At 42.1% G+C, this 22,980-nt stretch overlaps 3 protein-coding genes across 3 annotated transcripts; all 3 read right to left on the bottom strand.

Annotated features, from left to right (window-relative positions):
* Nucleotides 1–3,780: 3,780 nt before the first annotated feature.
* On the bottom strand, nt 3,781–6,924 carry LOC113011202 (myeloid-associated differentiation marker homolog). The gene has a single exon (XM_026150636.2). It carries the CDS (start codon nt 6,488–6,490, stop codon nt 5,609–5,611), a length of 882 nt encoding a protein of 293 aa, XP_026006421.1. The 5' UTR covers nt 6,491–6,924; the 3' UTR covers nt 3,781–5,608.
* A 484-nt stretch (nt 6,925–7,408) lies between these two features.
* Nucleotides 7,409–14,542, bottom strand: LOC113011325 (myeloid-associated differentiation marker homolog). The gene is made up of 2 exons (XM_026150808.2): nt 14,392–14,542; nt 7,409–9,712 (listed from the first exon to the last, which is right to left on the bottom strand). The coding sequence occupies exon 2, from the start codon at nt 9,646–9,648 to the stop codon at nt 8,767–8,769; it is 882 nt and encodes a 293-aa protein (XP_026006593.2). The 5' UTR covers nt 9,649–9,712; nt 14,392–14,542; the 3' UTR covers nt 7,409–8,766.
* Nucleotides 14,543–15,507: 965 nt separating this feature from the next.
* LOC113011324 (myeloid-associated differentiation marker homolog) lies at nt 15,508–21,885 on the bottom strand. Its single transcript, XM_026150807.2, has 2 exons — nt 21,746–21,885; nt 15,508–18,064 (listed from the first exon to the last, which is right to left on the bottom strand). The coding sequence occupies exon 2, from the start codon at nt 17,981–17,983 to the stop codon at nt 17,102–17,104; it is 882 nt and encodes a 293-aa protein (XP_026006592.1). The 5' UTR covers nt 17,984–18,064; nt 21,746–21,885; the 3' UTR covers nt 15,508–17,101.
* Between the last annotated feature and the right edge of the window lie 1,095 nt (nt 21,886–22,980).

Raw genomic sequence — 22,980 nt, 5'->3', positions numbered from 1 at the left:
AGCAACAGTGGAAAGCACAAGAATCAGACCAAGGAGTCCCCACCCAGCAAACCACAGGAACCAAGGGTCCACTGCCAACATCCCAATGTCAGACACCGCCATTGTATACATGTATGTGTAAGCATGTTCATGGGAATATTTATGTATTTTTTTTAAGATCCACTGTATTTCCAGTCCTCTGATACAAAGTAATGCTTTTGTTAATTGAAAAAATGAAGAAAATGCATAAAAAAGCCTTATGAAACCAAAGAATCAACCTCAGCATCTTCTCATTGCTAACACACCACGTGCTCTCCTACTGGGAAAAAACACTTTGGTCCAAACTATGTGACTGTCTGTCAGTTCAAGGTTTAATAACATCTTCAGTGTGATAAAAGCACGATCTGCAGCCAGATTGTAAATTACGACTTCCACAATCTCTTAATTTTTGAACTTTGTCACTATCTTATCAGTACTGCATAGTTTCTCATCCTATAAATGGATAAACAAGGTCGCCCTGACTTCAAGCTGCTCAACGACCTTGTAAAATTGAATCCATGTAGGTTTTCATTAAGTGTTTTAGTAGGCCAGAAAATAGTGCTTAAATGTTTTTGTGAAGGCAGAAAAAACATGTTTCACTTTTCTGTGCACTAGTGAATTGTTTGTATATGGCACAATCTGTTTACTCACCCTTCCCTTCTTGCCCTTCTGTGTGGTTTTTTTCTCATTTATCTGTTATTTGTATCCTTATCTCTTTCTTCCCATTGACTATGACAGTGGACTTTATCACAGTATGGCATCTTGAAGGATGTTTCCATTTCTAAAGTGCATCAGGAAGGGAGAGAAGTGGAGGAGCTTTAATTTGAGACTCTATGAGGAAGGGTTTTTAACCTGTGAAGTCATATATGTCCTTTTTTGTCACATTGTGTGAAGTTAATTAAAAGTAGGACAAAATATAAAGGTTGTCTAAACACTGTCACATCTGAGATCATAAAAAACAGACAATACAGCTGTTCCAAATGTAATTGATATGGCTTTAAAACGACTTCCGGAAAGGAAGGCTGTGTCATTTTGTTCTGTTGCTTGCATCTATGATGGGAGGGACCAAGATGTGAGGAGAGGGTTTGAGGAAAGGAATGAAAGAAGTGAAAACTGAGAAATGTATATGCTCCACCCGTGTCCTGTTGTCTTCCCCTGTCATCTGCCACATTGTCCTCATTATTGTGCATGCACTGTTTTCCGGTAATCCTCGCCTCGTGTTAGACTTCCTTTTTGTCTCTGACCCAATTTTGTCTCTGTTTTTTTTCTTTGCTTGTTTCTCCTGGGTTTTTTTCACCTGTTTACTGTATACCTGGCTCAGCTTTACTACAGTAAAGGGTTTTTAACTTTCACCCGATCTCCCTGGTCACCACAGATAATATTCATTACAGTGACTCTTGTTTTGTTGTTCTACAGATTAATCTTGTCACATGAAATCACACAGATATTCACCAGGGGGAGGTATAATCTCAAACATAAGAGACTGAGCTCTGGCCAGCCTGACCGACACATGCAGGTTCACATAGCTTTTGTCTTTGTAGAAACCCCTAGCCGAGTTCATCAGTAAACGCAGCTGCAATCCAATTTTAGGATCCTCAAGTATGTGAGAAACAAATATAGCAATCCGCCTGCTGCCTGCTGTTAATGTGACAAAGCAGCCTACAGGCTCTGGTTTTAATGCCAATAATGCTCCACTGACTATATTTATAATCATGCTAGTTCTTGTTAATCTATAACAAGTTCCTGGCAGTGTGCTCACACCGAGACAGCTGATGATTAATCGGTTTAATGTTTACAAGCTTAGCTAATATTTGTGAGTAACTATAATCGTGACTGAGGCTGAACTCTTACTAAAGTATCACAAAAGTCAGATTCAGACTCTGATACACTGTCAACCATAAAAGTTAGCAGAAAACAAAACATGAAGGTAACCGATTAAAGTGGAAAGTTTTGTTCTATAGTCCTTTGCATTTTTTAAAATATTAGTCAAAAGTAGTGTATCGCTATGATTTCGTTACTGTGGACAGGCACAAGTAACAACTATGCAATCTCAGATTAAATACTGCCATTACTGATACGAAAACATGTGTTTAGCACACTAATTTGCTATTTTACTAATGCTGATGCTAATGATAGCCTTTTAGATCGGCGTCTGCACTGGATTGCAACATACAGTGAAGACAAATCACATTAGACCACTGAAGAAAAAGCATTTTGCATCTGAGACAGCCTTATCTTACCCAAGCTTTATTATGGCAGAAAAGTAAAGGAGCAAGCATCCAAAAAAGATCTACCTATTCAGCTAAGCTGCAAAATGTACTATTAAAGGAATGCTCTGTTTTCAATGTAAAATACATTACAATAGATAGAGTTAAAGAGGACCAATTATGCTCATTTTCAGCTTCATATTTTTACACTTAGATTCCACTGGAGTAGCTCTGAATGAGTCACTGTTTAAATATTCTTTGTTTATCTTATGCTGGGCCTTGGTGGAGCCCCTCTCCACTGTTCACTTGCAGTTCATAAACCTTCTGATAACAACAAATGTTAGCTCCTTTTCCTCTCCCTTTACCCGAATTTCCTTCTCATTGGCTGTCCCTTATAAAGAGGTTTCATCAGCAGGGGTGTTTGAAACACACAATATGTTAACTAATCTCCTATAAACTTATAAGGTTTATACTTACATTATAAACCTTATAAGGTTTATAAGGTTTATAATGTAAGTATACATCTAAATGTCTCCAATTACTTTGGACCTTGTGCTATAATCTGTTAAATGCTCTTGAGAAGAACACGGGTGGGTACTTGCTAGGCTGACCTATAAATAAGAGACTGAAGACATCAGTCTCTTTGTTTGGCATAAAAAAAAGTAACAAAGTGAGAAGAGAATATTTCTAAAGCTTTTTGATCACCATCTTCACTTTTTGTTGATCCCCCAATGGAAGTAAAAAGAGATCAAATTGTGGTTTTATGAGGGGGTCTCGTGTTTGACTGTTTCTTGACTGACGTCACATAACCTTTGATAAAAAACACGACTTGGTGCTTTACAGGCTCTATAACACACTGATTTTTATGTGTGGTAAAGTGTTGAAGTTCCCCTTTAAAATAAAAAGATGATATGAGACTGTGCAGCAAGAAGCTAAATTCAACACGGCAGAGGGTCAGTGTAAAGTCAGAGGACACAAACATGTTGAAAGCAAATGAGCATATTGGGAAACTTACTTCTTTAAATTACTTAATTTGTTACACACACACACAGCTTGACCAGCTATTAGCCATTAAAAATCAGGAAGAAATCAGGTTCGGGCCAAGCAGAAGGCTGTGTACAAGCAGTTTCAGGAAGATGAGAATGTATGCATGTCAGCACTGCTGCACATTTCAGGCTCTCAGCACATCTGTGCGTCTCTGTTAATTAGCCACATGTTCTCAGTTAGGTATTGTGCTGTCATTCAAGTGCTTGTTGTTCCACATTTAACTCTTGGCAGTGTTTGGAACAACACGTCTGCTCTTCCAGTGGAAACATGATGCTGCGTAAGAGACAGAGTTCTTTCTATGGCCTCTTTCAGTTGAGATTGTATCAAGCTATTGTAGTGCTGCTGACTTACTCTTTGTTCTTCCTGTGAGTCAGAGTGGGATGGCCAAGAATTAATTTAGTAACGTAGGGTAAGGAAGCTGATCTGCACAGGACTTTTGTCCCTATAAATGAAACTTATACGAGATGGAGTAAAAAATCACACACACACAAACACAATAGAGTTAAGATGTGTAATGTTTAATTATTGCAGATTGCACAATATTTCTTTTATTAAAATGAAAATGTGCAGAAATGAAACGTTTGTTAAATCAAAGTAGTAAGATGGGTCTGATTTGTTTTTATCTGTTGATTCAAAACAGATTTTTAAGACTTTAAAAATCCCTAAACCATTGCAGCAAAGGTGTTTTTAATGCAGAATAGTACAGTTATTCTTTTCTCCTTCATTTAAAATCCAGACACTGATCAGCGTTTAGCAATACTGGCTTTAAGTTACTACATCATGCAGGAAGTTGGACCAGGATTGGCCTCCAGTCAAGTCGTGACTAGACTGGTAAACATCTTGACCTTTCTTTTTTTGCATGAGCTCAGAGTCCTTTTCCTCTATTAGCAGATGACCTAGTAAAGAGTCTTTTTTGTTAAATTCTGTGCAGGTAAAACATCGAAGTGACATGACAGAGAAAATGCAGAACAACATTTTGATGATCACGAATTTCAGTATAATTGAAATCCCAAAGGGGACATTTCTGGTATAAAGATAACATAAAAAGTCTTCTGTGTTCTGTCCACATTAATGACGATATATTGCTCGGGATGATAAACATGGTTAATCACACAAAGCTGTTAATTTAGCTTCATATTATTTATCTACCGACCACTTTTCTCATATATATGCTGTAAACCAAACTTTAAAAACTGTCTAGGCTGGTTGAAGCTGAGTCATCATGTTCATGATTTATGGTAAAGCCCTATTAACTCTGATCTTGCCAGCAGCTACAGCACCACATTCCCAGACCAGATGATCCAACATTTCCTTTAGAAAAATAATGTACAAGTCATTGTGTCTCGATTGGGCGTCACCGCTGTCTTGTTTCCTGACGATAGATTTACAGGCAACTTAAATATTCATAGTTTCCACTCTGCCCCCCTTGTAGCCTCCAGTGGTCAAACATTTACAGTTGGTGTGAATCACAGTTGTCACTGATTCACATCCTGGGGTCCGCACAAAGCTGGAGTCTCTCTGAGAACAGAGGTGGTGTTTTGAGCTGATGCTGATTGACAGTTAGTTTACTTAGTTAATTCATTTATATACTTTGTGAACATTCAGCACAATTAGAGATCAGAGTTTAACAGAAAATCAGGTTTCAGAAGAGTGATTAGGAAAACGTGGTGCTTTGCATCTATTTCAGTGGACAATCATGAATTTGATGAATGAAAATCAGTTTTAACAGTCAATCCTGAGGAATCCTAAACTGCAAGCATACACTCACTGGAAGCTTTATTAGGCATACCTTGCTAGTCCCAGGTTGAATGCCCTTTGTCCTTAAGAACTGCCATAATTTACTTAAATACATATAAAGATAACATCAACAATGTGTTGAAAACATTCCTCAATTTTGGTCCATACTGACACGACAGCATCACATCAGGGTGGCTGTAGCTGAGGAGGTAGAGCAGGTCATGTACTATTCCCTGGCTGCTCCACTCTGCATGCCAAAATTATTCTTGGGTATCCATAGTGCAAAAAATATCTAACAAAAACTCAATGCTATCTTTGTTTTTGTTCCTCTGTCTTATTTCCATGCACACAGCATTTTTTGAGTCTTCTTTTGGAAAATCTGTTGATAGCTTATTACAATCCAAATAATAAGCATTCCTGTATACATGAAAAAATGTATTAAAATGGGAACTGATCTGCCATTAAAAACTCCTACTGTCTGCCTCTATCAAAAGTCAAATTGCTTGCAGCAGTATAACTGAAAGCAGTTCCACAGCCTTGGGCAAACTGGGCAAATTCAGTTTTATTTGGAGCATACTGCTACCCTTACTTCTTGTTTCTCATGCGTTGACAAATATCAGACGGGTGGAGTAGATCAGGTCTGCCAGGTAGAGGATGAAGTTGACACCGGTGAGTACAGCCACTGTCATGCCCTTATCCCATGAACACAACCCCAATTGTGTGTTGCAGTTGTATGGCCTATTTTTATTCCCACCGTGCCTGGGGTCAAAGTTGAAGATAGGCCAGATGATGGTTGCTAACAGGTAGAGAACCACAGCCAGCATGGCGTAGGCTGACAGGAACCGGGGGAATGGGAAAGGCAAGCACCCGGTACACTCGCCTATACAGAGCAGGATGATGGCTGCTGACAGGATGAAGCAGATGCAATAGACAGCCATGCAGTACTTCAGTGCATGGTGATGGTCGTACAACACGGGATCAGTCACAAAGACAAATATGATGCAGGCCACGAAGGTCTCACAGACTTTCAATAGTCCAGGTCCTGTGGCCATGTAGCCGGCCACCTCACCTGGACGCGCCTTGCTGATGCTCACCTCGCTTATGTAAGCAATGGTAGCCAAGCAAGAGAAGACGGCTACTATGATGCTGTAATCGCGGATTGTACTGGGGCCCATAGAACCTTTGAGGAAGTAGAGTGGGAAGATGATAGAGGCGGACAAACAGAGTAGGGCAGCGTAGCAGGCAAAGGTGATAGGGAAGTTCTTCCAGGAAACAGGGACTTTCGTCTGCAGACCGAAGAGCTCCACCAGAATCATGAGCAGAGTGCCGGCAAAGCTGAAGGCCCAGCAGAAGATGCACCAGTCTCCGGTGCCGGGGATGATCCTGGCACCATGCACAGCCACAGAGAATGCCACACAGGAGAAAGCCAGGGCTGCCAGCCGTGTCCACAGCAGAGGGTTGAAGTGGAGGACTATTGCCATGATGAGAGGTGAATTGGGCGATGAGAGAAGCAGAACAGATTCCTCCTATTTGTTGGAGTTTCCTCTGTCAGGCAGAGAAAATTGTAAGAAAAAGAAAATGATTAGTGGTATTCTAGAGTCTGATGCAACTTTTTATGGCTCCAGATGAAATACAAGCTATAACTATGTGAGGCCAGCAGTCTGTGCCCAAAGAGAGTCAGTCCTCCTACATAATAATTTCTGAGTGAAACAATGATGCCTTTGTATTTTCATGAATGGCTAAAACAAATGAAATGGTGAAAACACAAAACTGCAAATATGACATCACTGTGATCAAACACATCACAACCCATTTGCATCTGGTCAAATCAGCTGGTAAACACACCAGCTTTTATTTCTCTGGTAGTTTATGTCATACAAGCTTGTATTAAACCCTGGATGTTTCCATTGTGACAGGTAAATGTGTATATTTATTGACTCATATTACCAATTATTTTCCTATGTGTGTGTGTCACACACTTAACTCATTCACTGCCAGCCATTTGAAAATGGCTGGCAGTGAAACACAACAAGACTTGCACCACATTTTTGTCTCACTGCGCAATCCCTTACGTGCGCAAACCCTGCACCTCCTTGCAGGTCTACTTTTACTGCTGGTGGGCTTCAGTTCAACTTACGTTGACTGCCATTGACGTCTATAGACGTCAATGGCAGTGAATGAGTTAATATTAAATATCTATACCAGATTCTGCAGCTTCTAATAAACTTTGACATATTTCAGTCTTGACTTACAAGGGGATTGACTCACATTGTGACATGACAAAGCTACACCAACAGGGTGGCTAAAAAAAAGTTTAGAGTTAAATAAAATGTTCAAATTGGACCATACAGGAGCTTTAAATAAACCAAAGCATAAAAACATGAAAGTAACACACAAACATCTGTTAATCATGTGGTTTTATTGAAACACTGGAATACATTTTCCTTCAACACCGATGCGGTTTCCACACTTGAAACAGCAGAGTATAAAAAATGTAAAGACTACAATCCTAAGAGCATGTAGACGGAGTGAAACCTTTTTTAATAGATTTCTATGAGCAGTACCACACAAACTGACATAGCATTAGTAGGTTCTTTGATATTTGGAGACACCAGAAATATAAACCCACAATGAAAACATTAATGCGTGCACTTTGACTATATGCTTTCCTTGTTTTTTTCAGATATGTTCTTACAATAGATTGTAGTTCGCAGACACACACATTCCATAACAAGAGCAAAACCTAGGCTACCAATCATCTTTAACATCATGTAAACCAATTCATAACTTCTTTAAATCATTGAAGTGTTGATATCATGAACTTAAAAAAAGACTAATTGCTAGAACCCAAAAACTCAACATTATCGTTGTTTTTATTCCACTCTGTCTTTTCTACATGCACACAGCATTTTTTTGAATCTTCCTTTGGAAAATCTGTTGACAGATTACTACTATCCAAAGCATCCCTGCATACATGAAAACTGTATTTTCTGTATTAAAATGGGAATTGATTTTTGAGTAATATCAGCAGATTCCAGCAATCACATTCAGGTCTCTATATAAAAGATAAGAGTCTATTTGGGTGACTGGAAGCAAATATTTGCCATTTACATGCCCCAACACATAAACAGAAAGTCATATTGTTGTATGTGTAGACACAACCACTAACTTGCTTCCAACTCCTCCCTTCTCTCTCTCTCTCTCTCTCTCTCTCTCTCTCTCTCTCTTCCTCTCTAAGAAATTCAGTCATGCAGTATACTTCACACAAAATTAAATTCGGCAAGGTTTCAGGGCTAATTTTTAAAGTTTCAGGCCAAAAAGAGCGCAAGATCTGTGTTTTGACCAGCCGAATATGTCAATCTTTGCCTATGAAAAGCTTTGTTCATGGCTTGAGCACACTCTCTTTTGAGTTTTTTAAAATGCATTTCCATATTTACTACTGCACAGTTACCTTGGGCCATAGGGCATGCTTTTCTCCTTCTGTCTGGTTCTAGCAAAAGTCAAATCATATCATTTTCAGGGTAAATTTCAAACAACAAATTGAGTCATACAGGATTTGTCTCAGCTGTGCTATCATGCTAAAGTTTGCTCTTTAGCCTCCTATCACGACTTGTCCTCTAGTGATTCCATTAAAGTGACCAGAGTGCTAAACTGAGTATGCTTGCAGCAGTAACAGTGACAGCAGTTCCAAAGCCTTTGTCAAAGTGGGCAAATTCAATTTTATTTGGAGCATACTGCTAGCCTGACTTCCTGTTTTTTAAGCATTGACAAATACTAGACGGGTGGAGTAGATCAGGTCTGCCAGGTAGAGAATGAAGTTGATAGCAGTGAGTAGAGCCACTGCCATGCGCTTATCCCATGAACACAACCCCGATTCTGTGCTGCAGCTGTATGGCCTATCTCTATTCCCACCATGTCTGGGGTCAAAGTTGAAGATAGGCCAGATGATGGTTGCTGACAGGTAGAGGACCACGGCCAGCATGGCGTAGGCTGACAGGAACCGGGGGAATGGGAAAGGCAAGCACCCGGTACACTCGCCTATACAGAGCAGGATGATGGCTGCTGACAGGATGAAGCAGATGCAGTAGACAGCCATGCAGTACTTTGGTGCATCATGACGGTCGTACAACACGGGATCAGTCACAAAGACAAATATGATGCAGGCCACGAAGGTCTCACAGACTTTCAATAGTCCAGGTCCTGTGGCCATGTAGCCGGCCACCTCACCTGGACGTGCCTTGCTGATGCTCACCTCACTTATGTAAGCAATGGTAGCCAAGCAAGAGAAGAAGGCTGCCACAATACGGTAGTCGCGGATCGTACTGGGGCCTGTGGAATGTTTGAGGAAGTAGAGTGGGAAGATGATAGAGGCGGACAAACAGAGTAGGGCAGCGTAGCAGGCAAAGGTGATAGGGAAGTTCTTCCAGGAAACAGGGACTTTCGTCTGCAGACCGAAGAGCTCCACCAGAATCACGAGCAGAGTACCGGCAAAGCTGAAGGCCCAGCAGAAGATGCACCAGTCTCCGATGATGGGGATGGTCCTGGCACCATGCACAGCCACAGAGAATGCCACACAGGAGAAAGCCAGGGCTGCCAGCCGTGTCCACAGCAGAGGGTTGAAGTGGAGGACTATTGCCATGATGAGAGGTGAATTGGGCGATGAGAGAAGCAGAACAGATTCCTCCTATTTGTTGGAGTTTCCTCTGTCAGGCAGAGAAAATTGTAAGAAAAAGAAAATGATTAGTGGTATTCTAGAGTCTGATGCAACTTTTTATGGCTCCAGATGAAATACAAGCTATAACTATGTGAGGCCAGCAGTCTGTGCCCAAAGAGAGTCAGTCCTCCTACATAATAATTTCTGAGTGAAACAATGATGCCTTTGTATTTTCATGAATGGCTAAAACAAATGAAATGGTGAAAACGCAAAACTACAAATAATGAGTTCACTGTGGTCAAACCCATCACAGTCCATTTACATCTCGTCAAATCAGCTGGTGAGCGCGCCATCTTTTATTTCTCTTGTAGTTTATGTCTCATGAAAGCTCCAGACTCGTTCTCATAACAGAATTGCAGCCTCCAGTGGTCAAAAATTTACAGTCGTTGTGACAGTTGTCACTGATTCACACCCTGGGGTTAGCACAAAGCTGAAAGGAATCTCTGAGAAGAGAGGTGATGGGTACATGCATCATATATATATATATATATATATATATATATATATATATATATATATATATATATATATATATATATATATATATATATATATACACACACACACATATATGTATATATATATATATGTGTGTGTGTGTGTGTATATATATATATATGTATGTATGTATGTATGTGTATATATATATATATATATATATATATATATACGTATGATAGCAGTTGGATAGCGTAGTGGTTAGACTACACGCCTTTGGAACAGAGGATCGCAAGTTCGATTCCTGCCTGGGGCGTCTGCATCCAGTAAGGGTCCGAAGGCTAGACCCCCTATGCTAAGCAAGCCTACCGCAGACATGAAATACCAAGGGCTCAGAGAAGAGCTTGAGAGGATATGGAGGGTGAAGGTAACGGTGGTCCCCGTGGTAATTGGAGCACTAGGTGCGGTGACTCCCAAGCTAGGCGAGTGGCTCCAGCAGATCCCGGGAATAACATCGGAGATCTCTGTCCAGAAGAGGACCCTCAATCATCCCAATCATCCACTCACATCCAGCACTGCAAAGGTCCTACCACCACCTGTGAGGTCTTCCACTTCATTCGTTCCACCAAGCTCAACCATTATTGCTGATTGGCTCTGACTACCCACATCTCCTGACTCCAATAGAGCCTGTACATCTGGGTCCATGGGGAGGACCAGCTGCACTCAAGACACAGCTGGGTTGGACTCTGCAGGGTCCAGCCAAGGTTCTTCTACATCAAGCCTCCACTCCTCAGTGTCTACTCACAAGCACCCTGACTCCCAGTGCTGAACTTCTCAGTAATGTAGCCAAGCTCTGGCAGATGGATGTTCTCCCATACCAGAATGAGAAAGTGGCCACACGTTCAAAACAAGATACCATGGCTGTCAAGATGCTAGAGGAGAAGATATGCCGATATGCCGCCCCGTTGCTGTGGAAAGAGGAACCAGTCCTGCTTCATTCCACTAAGGACTCTGTCCTGGGTCACATGCGAGCCACGGAGAAGCGCCTCCTGAAGAAGCCTGTACGAGCAGCCACCTATAACCAGGAAATTCAGAAGCTGGTGGATGCAGGCTATGTGAGTAAACTGACCATCGCGGACATGGATATAGATGGCAACACCTGGTACATACCACACCACATGGTTCATCATATTGGCAAGGATCGCATTGTATTCAACTGTTCTTTTGTGCACAATGGTACCAGCCTGAATCAGCATCTCCTAGCTGGTCCTACCCTGGGCTGGATGCTCCTGGGTGTGTTACTTCGCTTCCGGGAGTATCCCATTGCGGTGAGCAGTGACATCAAGGGGATGTTTCACCAGGTCCACCTCTTGACTCAGGACAAGCCTTTCCTCCGTTTCCTCTGGAGAGATGGATTGCACGAGGCAACCAGATGTCTACGAATGGCAGGTGTTGCCTTTCAGGGCGACATCCCTGCTGTGCCACCAATGCTCTGCAGCAGCACGTTCTGGATCACAGCAGCCCCAGCGAAGATACCCGTTACACAGTAGAGAAATGTTTCTACGTTGACAATCTCCTCCAGAGCTTCGTATCATTTCCTGAAGCCCAGCAACTGGTCAACAAAATCCAGCAGTTGCTGCTCACCAGTGGCTTCGAATTACGACAGTGGGCTTCTAACTACCCAGAACTCATCAGTCATATGCCACCTGGATCAGACTCACAGAGCAGTGAACTGTGGTTTTCCCCCAATGGGACTGATGTACCAAAGCGGACTCTGGGCCTGCAATGGCACTGTCAGTCTGATGAGCTCAGATATCAGATTTGGCACACCGAGCAGTTGGTGGAGCCCACAATGCGCAACATCTATTGGGTTCTGGCCAAGCAGTATGATCCGCTTGGCCTCCTCATTCCTTACACCACTCGGGCCAAAATCCTGATGCAGCATCTCTGGCGGAAAAGGAGAGACTGGGATGATCCGAATCTGCCAATCGACCTGCTGAAGCTGTGGCATGCATGGGAAAGTGAATTGATTCAGCTCCCTGATGTCTCCCTGCCACGTTGTTATGTGCAGCCAGAGACAGACCTATCCCTTTGCAAGCAGAGCATCCACATCTTCTCCAGGTAGCCTTCCTAGCCGCGCTGATCTCGATTTGCTCCCGTCCGTCAACAGTCCATTCTGAGGTTGGAGCTCTGTGCTGCTCATGTGGGAGCCCAGCTTGCTGCCGTTCTCAAGAGGGAACTCACCCTTTGTATCTCAAGCATTGTCTATTGGACAGACTCCACTACAGTCCTGAACTGGCTCCAGTCCCAATCCCAGGCTCCAGATATTCAAGACCTAACTGAAGGGGGCCTGTGGAGATATCCTGCCGACGACATCACTCGGGGATTACTGCTCTCGCAGCTCACCGCTCATCATCAGTCGCGCCGGGGCCCACCTTTTCTCTGGCAGATGGCATCATACTGCCCAGAGCTCCCGAACCACATTTCCCTTGATGATTCATCAGAGCTGCGGAAGGATAGCTTCTGATGTTGCTTCTTTCGGTGGCTTCCAGGACTTGCCTGAAGATTACGTTCGAGCTGTCCACGGGACAGCTGCCAACTCAACACCCACAGCAGAGAATTACTGGCAAGCAGAACTAGCATTCCTCCAGAAGGTACAGGAAGACAGTTTTCCTGAAGATTTTGTTCGGCTGTCATCTCACAAACCGGTAGCTGCCAGCAGTCGCCTACTTGCCTTAGCTCCTTAGTATGACCCAGAGGTTCAACTGATCCGTGGGGGGGGGGGCTTCGCAGATGTGAAACCCTCAGTCAAGACATCTTGCATCCTGTCGTTCTTGACCCTCAGCATTTTATTACAAAGCACATCATCCAGGATTGTGATCGCAGGCTTGTTCACCCAGGCTCCGAGAGGGTCTTTGCTGAGCTCCGGCGCAGGTTCTGGATACTTCGAGGACAAGAGACCATCCGGAAGCACCAGTACAACTGTCCTGAATGCAGGAGGTGGCGCAGTCAGCCGGTCATTCCCAAGATGGTTGACCTTCCCTCATCCAGTTTAAGACTTCATCGCCCAGCCTTCTATTCAACTGGGGTGGACTGCTTTGGTCCATACCTTGTCAAGATGGGGCGGCGTACCGAGAAACGGTGGGGGATCATCTTCAAATGCCTAACCACCCATGCAGTCTACTTTGATCTGCTTGCCAGCATGGACACTGACTCATTCCTGATGGGACTGCGTCGTTTCATCGCGAGACGTGGGAAGCCCTTCGAACTACTGTCGGATCAAGGTACCAACTTCAAAGGTGGTAGCTCTGAACTCCAGGAGACTTTCAACGCCCTCGGCCCAGCTCTGAAGTCACAGTTGGCCAGCCAGCAGATTCATTTTTGTTTCAACCCTCCATAGGCTCCACATTTCGGTGGTTCCTGGGAACGGGAGACTCGTTCCATCAAGTCTGCGCTGCATACCATTCTCGGCTTGCAGCATGTCACTGAGGAAGTCTTTAGGACGATACTCAGCAAGGTAGAGAGCATCATCAACTCTAAGCCGCTAGGTTATGTCTCCTCAGACATAGCAGATGCTGATCCAATCACTCCCAACATGTTGTTGATGGGGCGGCCTGATTCCAGTATGCCACAGGTCGTCTACCCAGAAGCAGAACTCCTGAGTCGTTGTAGGTGGAGGCAGTGTCAAGCCTTGGCAGATCAATTCTGGATCCACTACATCCGGAATTATCTACCTTCACTCCAGATGCGGCATAAATGGCAGCAGGAAAGAGATGAGTTGACTGTTGGCACTATCGTTCTCATTGTGGACCAGCAGCTCCCTCGTGCCATATGGCCAGTTGGTAAGGTCATCCAAGTCATCCCTGGAGCAGATGGCAGGGTTCGGAAAGTTCAGATACAGGTTGGAGACAAGACATACACCCGACCAGTGGCTCGACTCATCAGACTCACAGCTCTTCCACCGGAGTCTACTGCCTGACCTTCCTGAGTGAAGTGCACCTTTGCCCCGCAAAGTTGGGGGCGGCTGTACAAAAGGCCAGCCCATCAGCTGAACCGACGAACAGAGCCACATCTGCCGAGTAAATATATCAGCATACAGCTGTGAGCGGTGAGGCAACCCATCCTCTTCACCAATCAGAAGACACAATTCTACCTCATCATTACGCACACACTTCGACGCAGAGTTCGGTCGGAGCTGCAGGTGGGGAGAGTCAGTAGAGTTTTACTCACCGTGTGGATTTTCGTTCCTTGTGCTGTTAGCAGTGTGCGTCCATGAGACTGTAAGTTTCTGTGTTTATCCTGTTTGTTCTTTGCTGCAGCCATTATCCTCCCTTGTTTAAATCCTTGGCGCACACTTTGTTTACTGAATGTTACTGCCCAAGAAGCCTCTGCCATGCGGTCATTAAGGGACCGTCACTAATTTCTCATGTTGGCTATAGTGTAAAGTGCCTAGTTAGGGTTTATGCAAATAGTAAAATTAGCATTTGTTGATACTCCCTTATTTTGGTTGAACGTTCCACTACCCAGTATTGTTTGTATTGTTGTATTACACATTTAATTCACTCTGTTCACATAATCATGGAAGACTTTTATGTTCTTTCCAACAGAAACCACACCATCACTTCAACACAATGCATATAGCATTTTACAGCCTGTTAAATCCCCTCACTCACATTATGGATGTGTACCTCGGATTCTTGTTAAATAAATGAGTGAACGGCAGATACCTGAGTGGCAGTGGATTTTGTGGATAAGCCATCTGTTCTTATCGGACAACCCTGTTGAGATTGTGGATTCATAGAGTCAGCACCTTATCATCTTCATTATTCATAGTCAGGAGGTCAAGTCCATCCTTCTTAAAGTGACATTCTCCATTACAATGGCGTTTCACCTCAGTTTTAAATAGAAACTCAAGAAACTCAAAGAAGTTCAGTTGCTTTCTTTCCAAGCTCTTTAGACCAACACGCTGTTTTTTTTTGGCTGGAAAGGTGGAGGTATTAACATTAGAGTTGGTTGTGGGACTCACTTTTGGAGCCAGCCCCGTGTTGCCACTGAAGGTATTGATTTTTTTGGGCTCTTGCTTTAAACCCTGGCTGTTTCCATTTGGACAGGTACCTACTTATTTACCAGTTATTTTCCTATGTGTGTGTGTCACACACTTAGTATTAAATATCTATACCAGATTTTGCAGCTTCTAATAGACGTTGGCATTTTTCAGCCTTGACTAAGAAGAGGAGCTACACCAACAGGGTGGCTAAAAAAAAGTTTAGAGTTAAATAAAATGTTCAAATTGGATCATATGGGGACTAAACCAAAGCATAAAAACATGAAAGTAACACACAAACATCTGTTAATCATGTGGATTTATTGAAACACTGGAATACATTTTCCTTCAACACTGATGCGGTTTCCACACTTGGAACAGCAAAGTATAAAAAATGTAAAGACTACAATCCTAAGAACATCTAGACTGAGAGAAACCTTTTTATTAGATTTCTATAAGCAGTACAAAACAAATAGATGTAATGAATATAACCTTAGCTGTGAGGGACCAGCATTAGTAGGTTCTTGGATATTTGGAGACACCAGAAATATAAACACACAATGAAAACATTAATACGTGCACTTTGACTATATGTTTTTCTTGTTTCTTTAAATCCATATATGTTCTTACAATAGATTATAGCTCACAGATATGCACATTCCATAACAAGAGCAAAAGCTAGCCTACCAATCATCTTTAACATCATGTAAACCAATTCATCACTTCTTTAAGTGGTTGAATTGTTGGGATATGAACTTAAAGAAATGACTGACTGATGCAACCCTGTCTGCTGCTTTGTGTACTGCAATGAAGTTTAATGATGCCATTTAAAAAAAAGGCCACAAAAGTCAGTCACATGGCACTGCAATATTTTCTGTAACAGTTAATCTGAAATGTTCACTGATTTTCTTTTTATATATACACTTTTGACATACACTCTGCCAAAAGTATCAAACAAAAACTCAACATTAGCTTTGTTTTTATTTTTCTGTCTTATTTACATGAACACAGCATGTAAATAAGACGTGGCCTTCTTTTGGGAAATCTGTTGGTAGATTACTACTATCCAAAGCATCCCTGCATACATGAAAAATGTATTTTCTGTATAAAAATGGGAACTGATCTACCATTAAAAATTTTGAGTAATATCAGCAGATTCCAGCAATCACATTCAGGTCTCTATATAAAAGATAAGAGTCTATTTGGGTGACTGGAAGCAAATATTTGCCATTTACATGCCCCAATACATGAACAGAAAGTCATATTGTTGTATGTGTAGACACAACCACTAACTTGCTTCCAACTCCTCCCCCCTCTCTCTCTCTCTCTCTCTCTCTCTCTCACTTTCTCTCTAAGAAATTCAGTCATGCAGTATACTTCACACAAAATTAATTCGGCAAGGTTTCAGGGCTAATTTTTAACGTTTCGGGCCAAAAAGAGCGCAAGATCTGTGTTTTGACCAGCCGAATATGTCAATCTCTACCTATGAAAAGCTTCATTCATGGTTTGAGCACACTCTCTTTTGTTTTTTTTGTTTTTTTAAATGCATTTCCATATTTACCACTGCACAGTTAGGGCAGCTTGGGCCATAGGGCATGCTTTTCTCCTTCTGTCTGGTTCTAGCAAAAGTCAAATCATATTATTTTAAGGGCAAATTTAAAACAACAAATTGAGTCACACAGGATTTGTCTCAGCTGTGCTATCATGCTAAAGTTTGTTCTCTAGTCTCCTATCACGGCTTGTCCTCAAGTGATACCATTAAAGTGATCAGAGTGCTAGACTGAGTATGCCACCATTTGCTTGTAGCAATAAAAGAGACAGCAATTCCAAAGCCTTTGTCAAAGTGGGCAAATTAAATTTTATTTGGAGCATACTGCTAGCGTGATTTCCTGTTTTTTAAGCATTGACAAATACTAGACGGGTGGAGTAGATCAGGTCTGCCAGGTAGAGGATGAAGTTGACACCGGTGAGTACAGCCACTGCCATGCGCTTATCCCACAAACACAACCCCGGTTGTGAGCTGCAGTTGTATGGCCTATTTTTATCCCCACCGTGTTTGGGGTCAAAGTTGAAGATAGGCCAGATGATGGTTGCTGACAGGTAGAGGACCACGGCCAGCATGGCGTAGGCTGACAGGAACCGGGGGAATGGGAAAGGCAAGCACCCGGTACACTCGCCTATACAGAGCAGGATGATGGCTGCTGACAGGATGAAGCAGATGCAGTACACGGCCATGCAGTACTTCAGTGCATCGTGACGGTCGTACAACACGGGGTCACTCACAAAGACGAAGATGACGCAGGCCACGAAGGTCTCACAGACTTTCAATAGTCCAGGTCCTGTGGCCATGTAGCCGGCCACCTCACCCGGACGCGCCTTGCTGATGCTCACCTCACTTATGTAAGCAATGGTAGCCAAGCAGGAGAAGACGGTTACCACGATACGGTAGTCGCGGACCGAACTGGAGCCCGATAAACCCTTGAGGAAGTAGAGTGGGAAGATGATAGAGGCGGACAAACAGAGTAGGGCAGCGTAGCAGGCAAAGGTGATAGGGAAGTTCTTCCAGGAAACAGGGGCTTTGGTCTGCAGGCCGAAGAGCTCCACCAGAATCACGAGCAGAGTGCCGGCAAAGCTGAAGGCCCAGCAGAAGATGCACCAGTCTCCGGTGCCGTGCACGAGTTGGGCACCATGCACGGCCACAGAGAATGCCACACAGGAGAAAGCCAGGGCTGCCAGCCGTGTCCACAGCAGAGGGCTGGAGTGGAGGACTATTGCCATAATGAGAGGTGAATTGGGCGATGAGAGAAGCAGAAAAGTTTCCTCTTATTTGTGGGCGTTTCCTCTGTCAAGCAGACAAATCTGTAAGAAGAAAAAGATAATGATTAGTAAGTGGTGTTTTAGAGTCTCATGCAACTTTTTATGGCTCTAGATGAAATATAAGAGACAACTATGCGAGACCAGCAACCTGTGCGCAAACAGGGTTCATCCGACTACATACCAGTTTCTGAGTGGAACAATTCTACCGTTGTATTTTCATGAATGACTTAAACAACAACTCAAATCCTAAAAACCCAATTCGAAACTGCAAATAATGAGTTCACTGTGGTCACAGCCCATTCACATCTGGTCAAATCAGCTGGTGAACACACCATTTTAATTTCTCTGGTAGTTTATGTCTCATACAAGCTCCAGACGTGTTCTCACAACAGAATTAAAGTACCAAGTGCAGCCTCTTCCTTTCAGACATTGCTCAATAGTCATGTCCTCAGAGATGGGTGTTATGCTACAAACTCCCCAGACCCCTGTCTGTCATCGTGTTGCAAATGTGGCCTATTTGTTCCACACCCACTCCCAGTGTCGCAAGTACAGTGCAATTTTGAATTTAAACTATGAATATAGTCTAAGGAAAGCTGAAGTCTTTTTGTCCTCTCCTTTTTTGGGTAGAAAGTTCAGTGTAACATAGCACCAAGCAAAATTATATTGATCCTAATATCTAATATCTTTAAGGTGTTTTAATTAAATTTTATATTTGACTAGAATATTTAATGTAGTTTAAAATATTTTTGTCAGTGGTTAAAAAGTTTATATTTCTAGAAATATTTCTGGAAATGTAAGATTTAGTCCAACAAGTATGTCACTACTTGCCTGTCACTACTTCTTCAGCTGGCTACAGAGCTGCTTTCAGTTAAGTTACACCCACCTGGGGTAAGAGCTGACGTTAGCATTTTACAATGACTAGACAATGAAAAACATTTTTAATGATGAAGAGAATGAATGCACTATTATTTTATTATATATAATCTTACTTTTTTGGGTGACAGTATAAAGTGTGTTTATACTCTTAATTTCTACTTTGAGTCTTCCTCAGATTGGCAAGTGTTCATTTAGTAAATGAAGGTTTGATTTAACCACAGCATCCACATGACCAGAATGCCAAACTTAACGCTTCAACGCAGAAGATTACAAATCCACAGGGGTTGGGGTGTCATACTGTCACAATGGTGGATGCACATGTTAAAGTGGTCAACACTTCAAATAATCAGGTCACCATTTTTAGTGGTAATCCTTTTCAGACGAAAGCTCGAGCTCCAGACAGCTCAGGCTCAGAAGCCCCACCCACTAAATGTTCAAACCTTCTGTTTGCAAGGGAAGAGAGTGGCTCTATGGTAGAAGTCAAACAGCTTTTCTGTTAATTTTACAAAGCTACAGAGCTGGAAATCAGCTAGGCACACTTTAAAATGTCAGAAAACAAAATTGCCATGACAGAGCTGAATGCAACGTTTTCACTCAAAAAGTACTTAACTTGATACAAATTGATACAAAACACAGCATCGCTGTTTTTGCCTTATATCTTTTGGTACACTTATCCCTCATCCTTCTTACCGTTTGCTCAATTTTATTGCTCAGCCTTCCACCCAAAATAATTAGTACTAGTGTTATCTCCAGACTTCATACCAAAAATTACTTACAAAATGCTTTTAGCGATCTGTATGCAAGTATTTTCCAGATAATATAATTTACCTCAAACTGCAACTGGTTGGGCAGCTGCACTGCACTGCAAGGTTGACAAGATTAGTCAACTTACAGAAGAGTTCATATCCTGTCATTGTGCTTGCTAATGCTTTTAGGAAAATTCTATATAGCAGCTGATCTACAGTGGTGTTTTGGGGGGTTGGATTTGTTTCCTTGTTTTTTTTTTTCCACAGCTAACATTTCACAGCTCAGATTCACTCTGGCAACACTGGCTGCCTTTCCTCCCTTTCCTCCCTTCCCCTCATGACACCTATTGCCTGCTTGGCTCCACAAGTGCTCCTCTCCTTACACAGCTTACACAGAGAGACAGTTATAAACATGGAGAAAAGGCCTGTTTACATTAGTCCTATTAAACATCTATGACACAGTCATGGACGAGGAGGTGAAAATCTAAACTGGTGGTGAGGTATCAAGACAAAGAAGTGGACAAAAAGAGAGAAATGGAAAAAAAAGACCATGCAAACTGATTCAGGGTGACTCACTTCACCCTAGGAGGAGGGGAACACGGGGGAAGCCCTGTGCCTTGGCCACAGAAGGACACATAGTTTAAACACAGTGATGGAGTGGAATAGCTGAAGGCTGAGTCACTACAAGGCCCCTTGCTTTCACCACTCCTCGTTTCTCTTTCTACCTCCTCCCCTATTTCTTATAAAAATTTTCCAAGTTACTCATGGGTTCCAGATGTGCTGCAGTCTGGCTGCTGCTGAACAACTGGTAACTTTGTCATGTTTGCCAAGTTTTGTCTTTTCTTCTCTTTTTCTTTCCTTGCTTTCCTCCTCGTGGTCTCATTTGGTGGCTGGCTACTCCCTCTCTTTTCCATCAGTTGTCCTCTTTCTCCCCCCCTGTTCAAAAGTCCCAACCCAGCCTGAGAGTCAGGGTACCGATTATGCTTTGTGTAAACCACTCAAAATAAATGAATATGTTGGGTCGTAATGGAAAAATCAGTCCCGCTACTCCTACTGCCATTGCTTTGCTACTTGTAGAATTGAATCAGGAAAGAATAAAGGAGAGAAAAATAGTCATGATAGAGAAAAAAGCGTGGAAAAAGTGTCGTCGCACAGCACAGCATGGAAATCACAAGGGGGGGGGGCTTCCTTAATTGCAAGAGATGCTGAAAATAGAAAATAGATTATATCAGGATGTGACAGCATCATGCTCCTCTGCACAGTCGTTTTACACATATCACACGCACACACAAATGTTAAGATGTACTATCATGTCAAGATGTTCAGGAAACGAATGTTTCAGTGTCCCAGCAGAGAGGTCATGTGGTGTCCTTGTTTTGTTGCCATGACACAACATTAGTTACTCAATTTCACCTATAATCCACTTACAGAGATGGAGGCACAAGATGAACACTGTTGGCCAACAATTTCAGTATGTGCAAGTCAGAGCATGATGTCAGTGTATTCAAAACTGAGTACTGCGTTTTGAAAGGTTGATAGGATTTTTTCAGCAAATGCCTAAGTAGTCGAGGCACAAAATCCTTCTGATAAAAGGTACAGTGAGGATCACATTTTGCTTCTCTTCTCTTCACTCAACAAAAGCCACATCTCTTAATTAAAATTAAAGGAAAATCTTTAAAAAGAAGAAGAAGAAATATTTAGGCATATCAGGGAATAGGTAAAAGGAGAATGTAACCCCTTTGTAAAGTAAAACATGTAAGTTTGACAGCTCTGTTTTAGTCTCATGCAGTTCATTCATTGACAGTAAAGTGGGAGTGCCACTTGCCACACCCTGCTCCAACCACAGAAACACACCACACTGCAGTCTTTTATATAGTCTCAAAAACATATAACAAACATTTTCTTTTGAAAAATCGAACTACGCGATAATATTTAGTAAAACATCTGGATATTTAAAGTTACTCCTCGTGGTGGAAAATTCTAATTCGTCGAAAGCCTGTAGATTTTCAAAATAAAAGTGTAGACTAAGTAATCAATTCTTCTCAGTAAAGTCTACCACTGTGTGCTGTGAACTTTCCTGTACACTTCTCAAAACGCCTACCTTGATCGCAAAAACACCACAGCGGGAAGTTTCCTTTCTGCTTTTCGTTGCTGCTGCTGCTGCTGCTCTCAGCTCCTGAGAACATGCAAGTGGTAGGAGAGCCGACGATTGCAGGTCCTCAGCCCCCTGGCTGGATCTTCTAGTAGCTCAGACGAGCTGCTCCCCGCCCAAAAAACCAAATTAGGCGTCAAATGTCTGCACCGTTATTCTCGTCTGACTTAAATCATCCTCCTTCTCCTCCTCCTCATCTCCCTCCTCCATGCTACCCAGGCTACTGCTCTGTTACTCTGAGCCCTCGTATCTAATCTTCCTAATTAGTTTAATACTATTTATTGGTGCAAAACTAATGAAAAGCAGGGAATCAAAATAATGAAAAGCTTCTGTGAGTGACTGCAGCTTTCTATGTGAAGTCTGTTAGCATGATATGCTTGTTGGAAATGCAGAGCTACCTGAAAGTTCACTTTTGATTGTGCCAGAATCCTTCTAGAAGCACGACTTGCCACCCATCGTGATATTTAACTATTTTGAACACTGACCTAAATTAATTTCAGTATCACTCAAATACATCTTGGACTGAAGTTTAAGGGAGATTTCACGAACGGCAAAGATGGTGGCAGAACCCAAGAAGCTGATAAGAGAAAATGGCTGGGAAATTAGCAATACCTTGCTATAAGCTATGGAAGCTTGTTTCCAAATCTGATTTGTATGTGCGTGTGTTTGTGTATATGTGTGAGAGAGACTGATTCATTTATTTACTTATTTTTGCCATCTGTAAGTCAGAGTTTCAGGTTATTAATCTCAAAATCTCGATTTAACATCACTTGTTTCCACTTACTTTGAAATTGCATTGCAGCATTTTGAGTTAGGACAGCTCAGATCAACCATAATCCCAGTAGCAGTAAATAAAAATAAACAACAAAAATATAATAAAATAATAATTTAAAAAAAGATTTGATTAAAAAAAATATTTTTTTCCTTTCTCCTTCTAATCAGGTATTTATTCACACGTGGTCATAACTACATAAGTATTACTGAATAATTGTAGTACTGTTAATCATAATGTCACTGGACAAAAGCATAGGGCTGGTGATAGAATATAGTTCTATATTCTATTTTTATTTTACTTGCAAATCTTGTAGGCTGCTGTTTATTTTAAAGCTGTAGTTAATTATTATATTGCATATTTTACTACCAATCAGAAATATATAGCTCAGTAAGTAAAATAATCTCCAGCA

Source organism: Astatotilapia calliptera, chromosome 18, assembly GCF_964374335.1.
Source record: "Astatotilapia calliptera chromosome 18, fAstCal68.1, whole genome shotgun sequence".
Lineage (NCBI taxonomy): Eukaryota > Metazoa > Chordata > Actinopteri > Cichliformes > Cichlidae > Astatotilapia > Astatotilapia calliptera.
This window is presented reverse-complemented; position numbering and strand designations above follow the sequence as displayed.

Bases quoted from the DNA above. Each gene is read 5' to 3' on its own strand.
- LOC113011202 (XM_026150636.2), bottom strand. From the start codon at position 6,490: ATGGCAATAGTCCTCCACTTCAACCCTCTGCTGTGGACACGGCTGGCA.
- LOC113011324 (XM_026150807.2), bottom strand. From the start codon at position 17,983: ATGGCAATAGTCCTCCACTCCAGCCCTCTGCTGTGGACACGGCTGGCA.
- LOC113011325 (XM_026150808.2), bottom strand. From the start codon at position 9,648: ATGGCAATAGTCCTCCACTTCAACCCTCTGCTGTGGACACGGCTGGCA.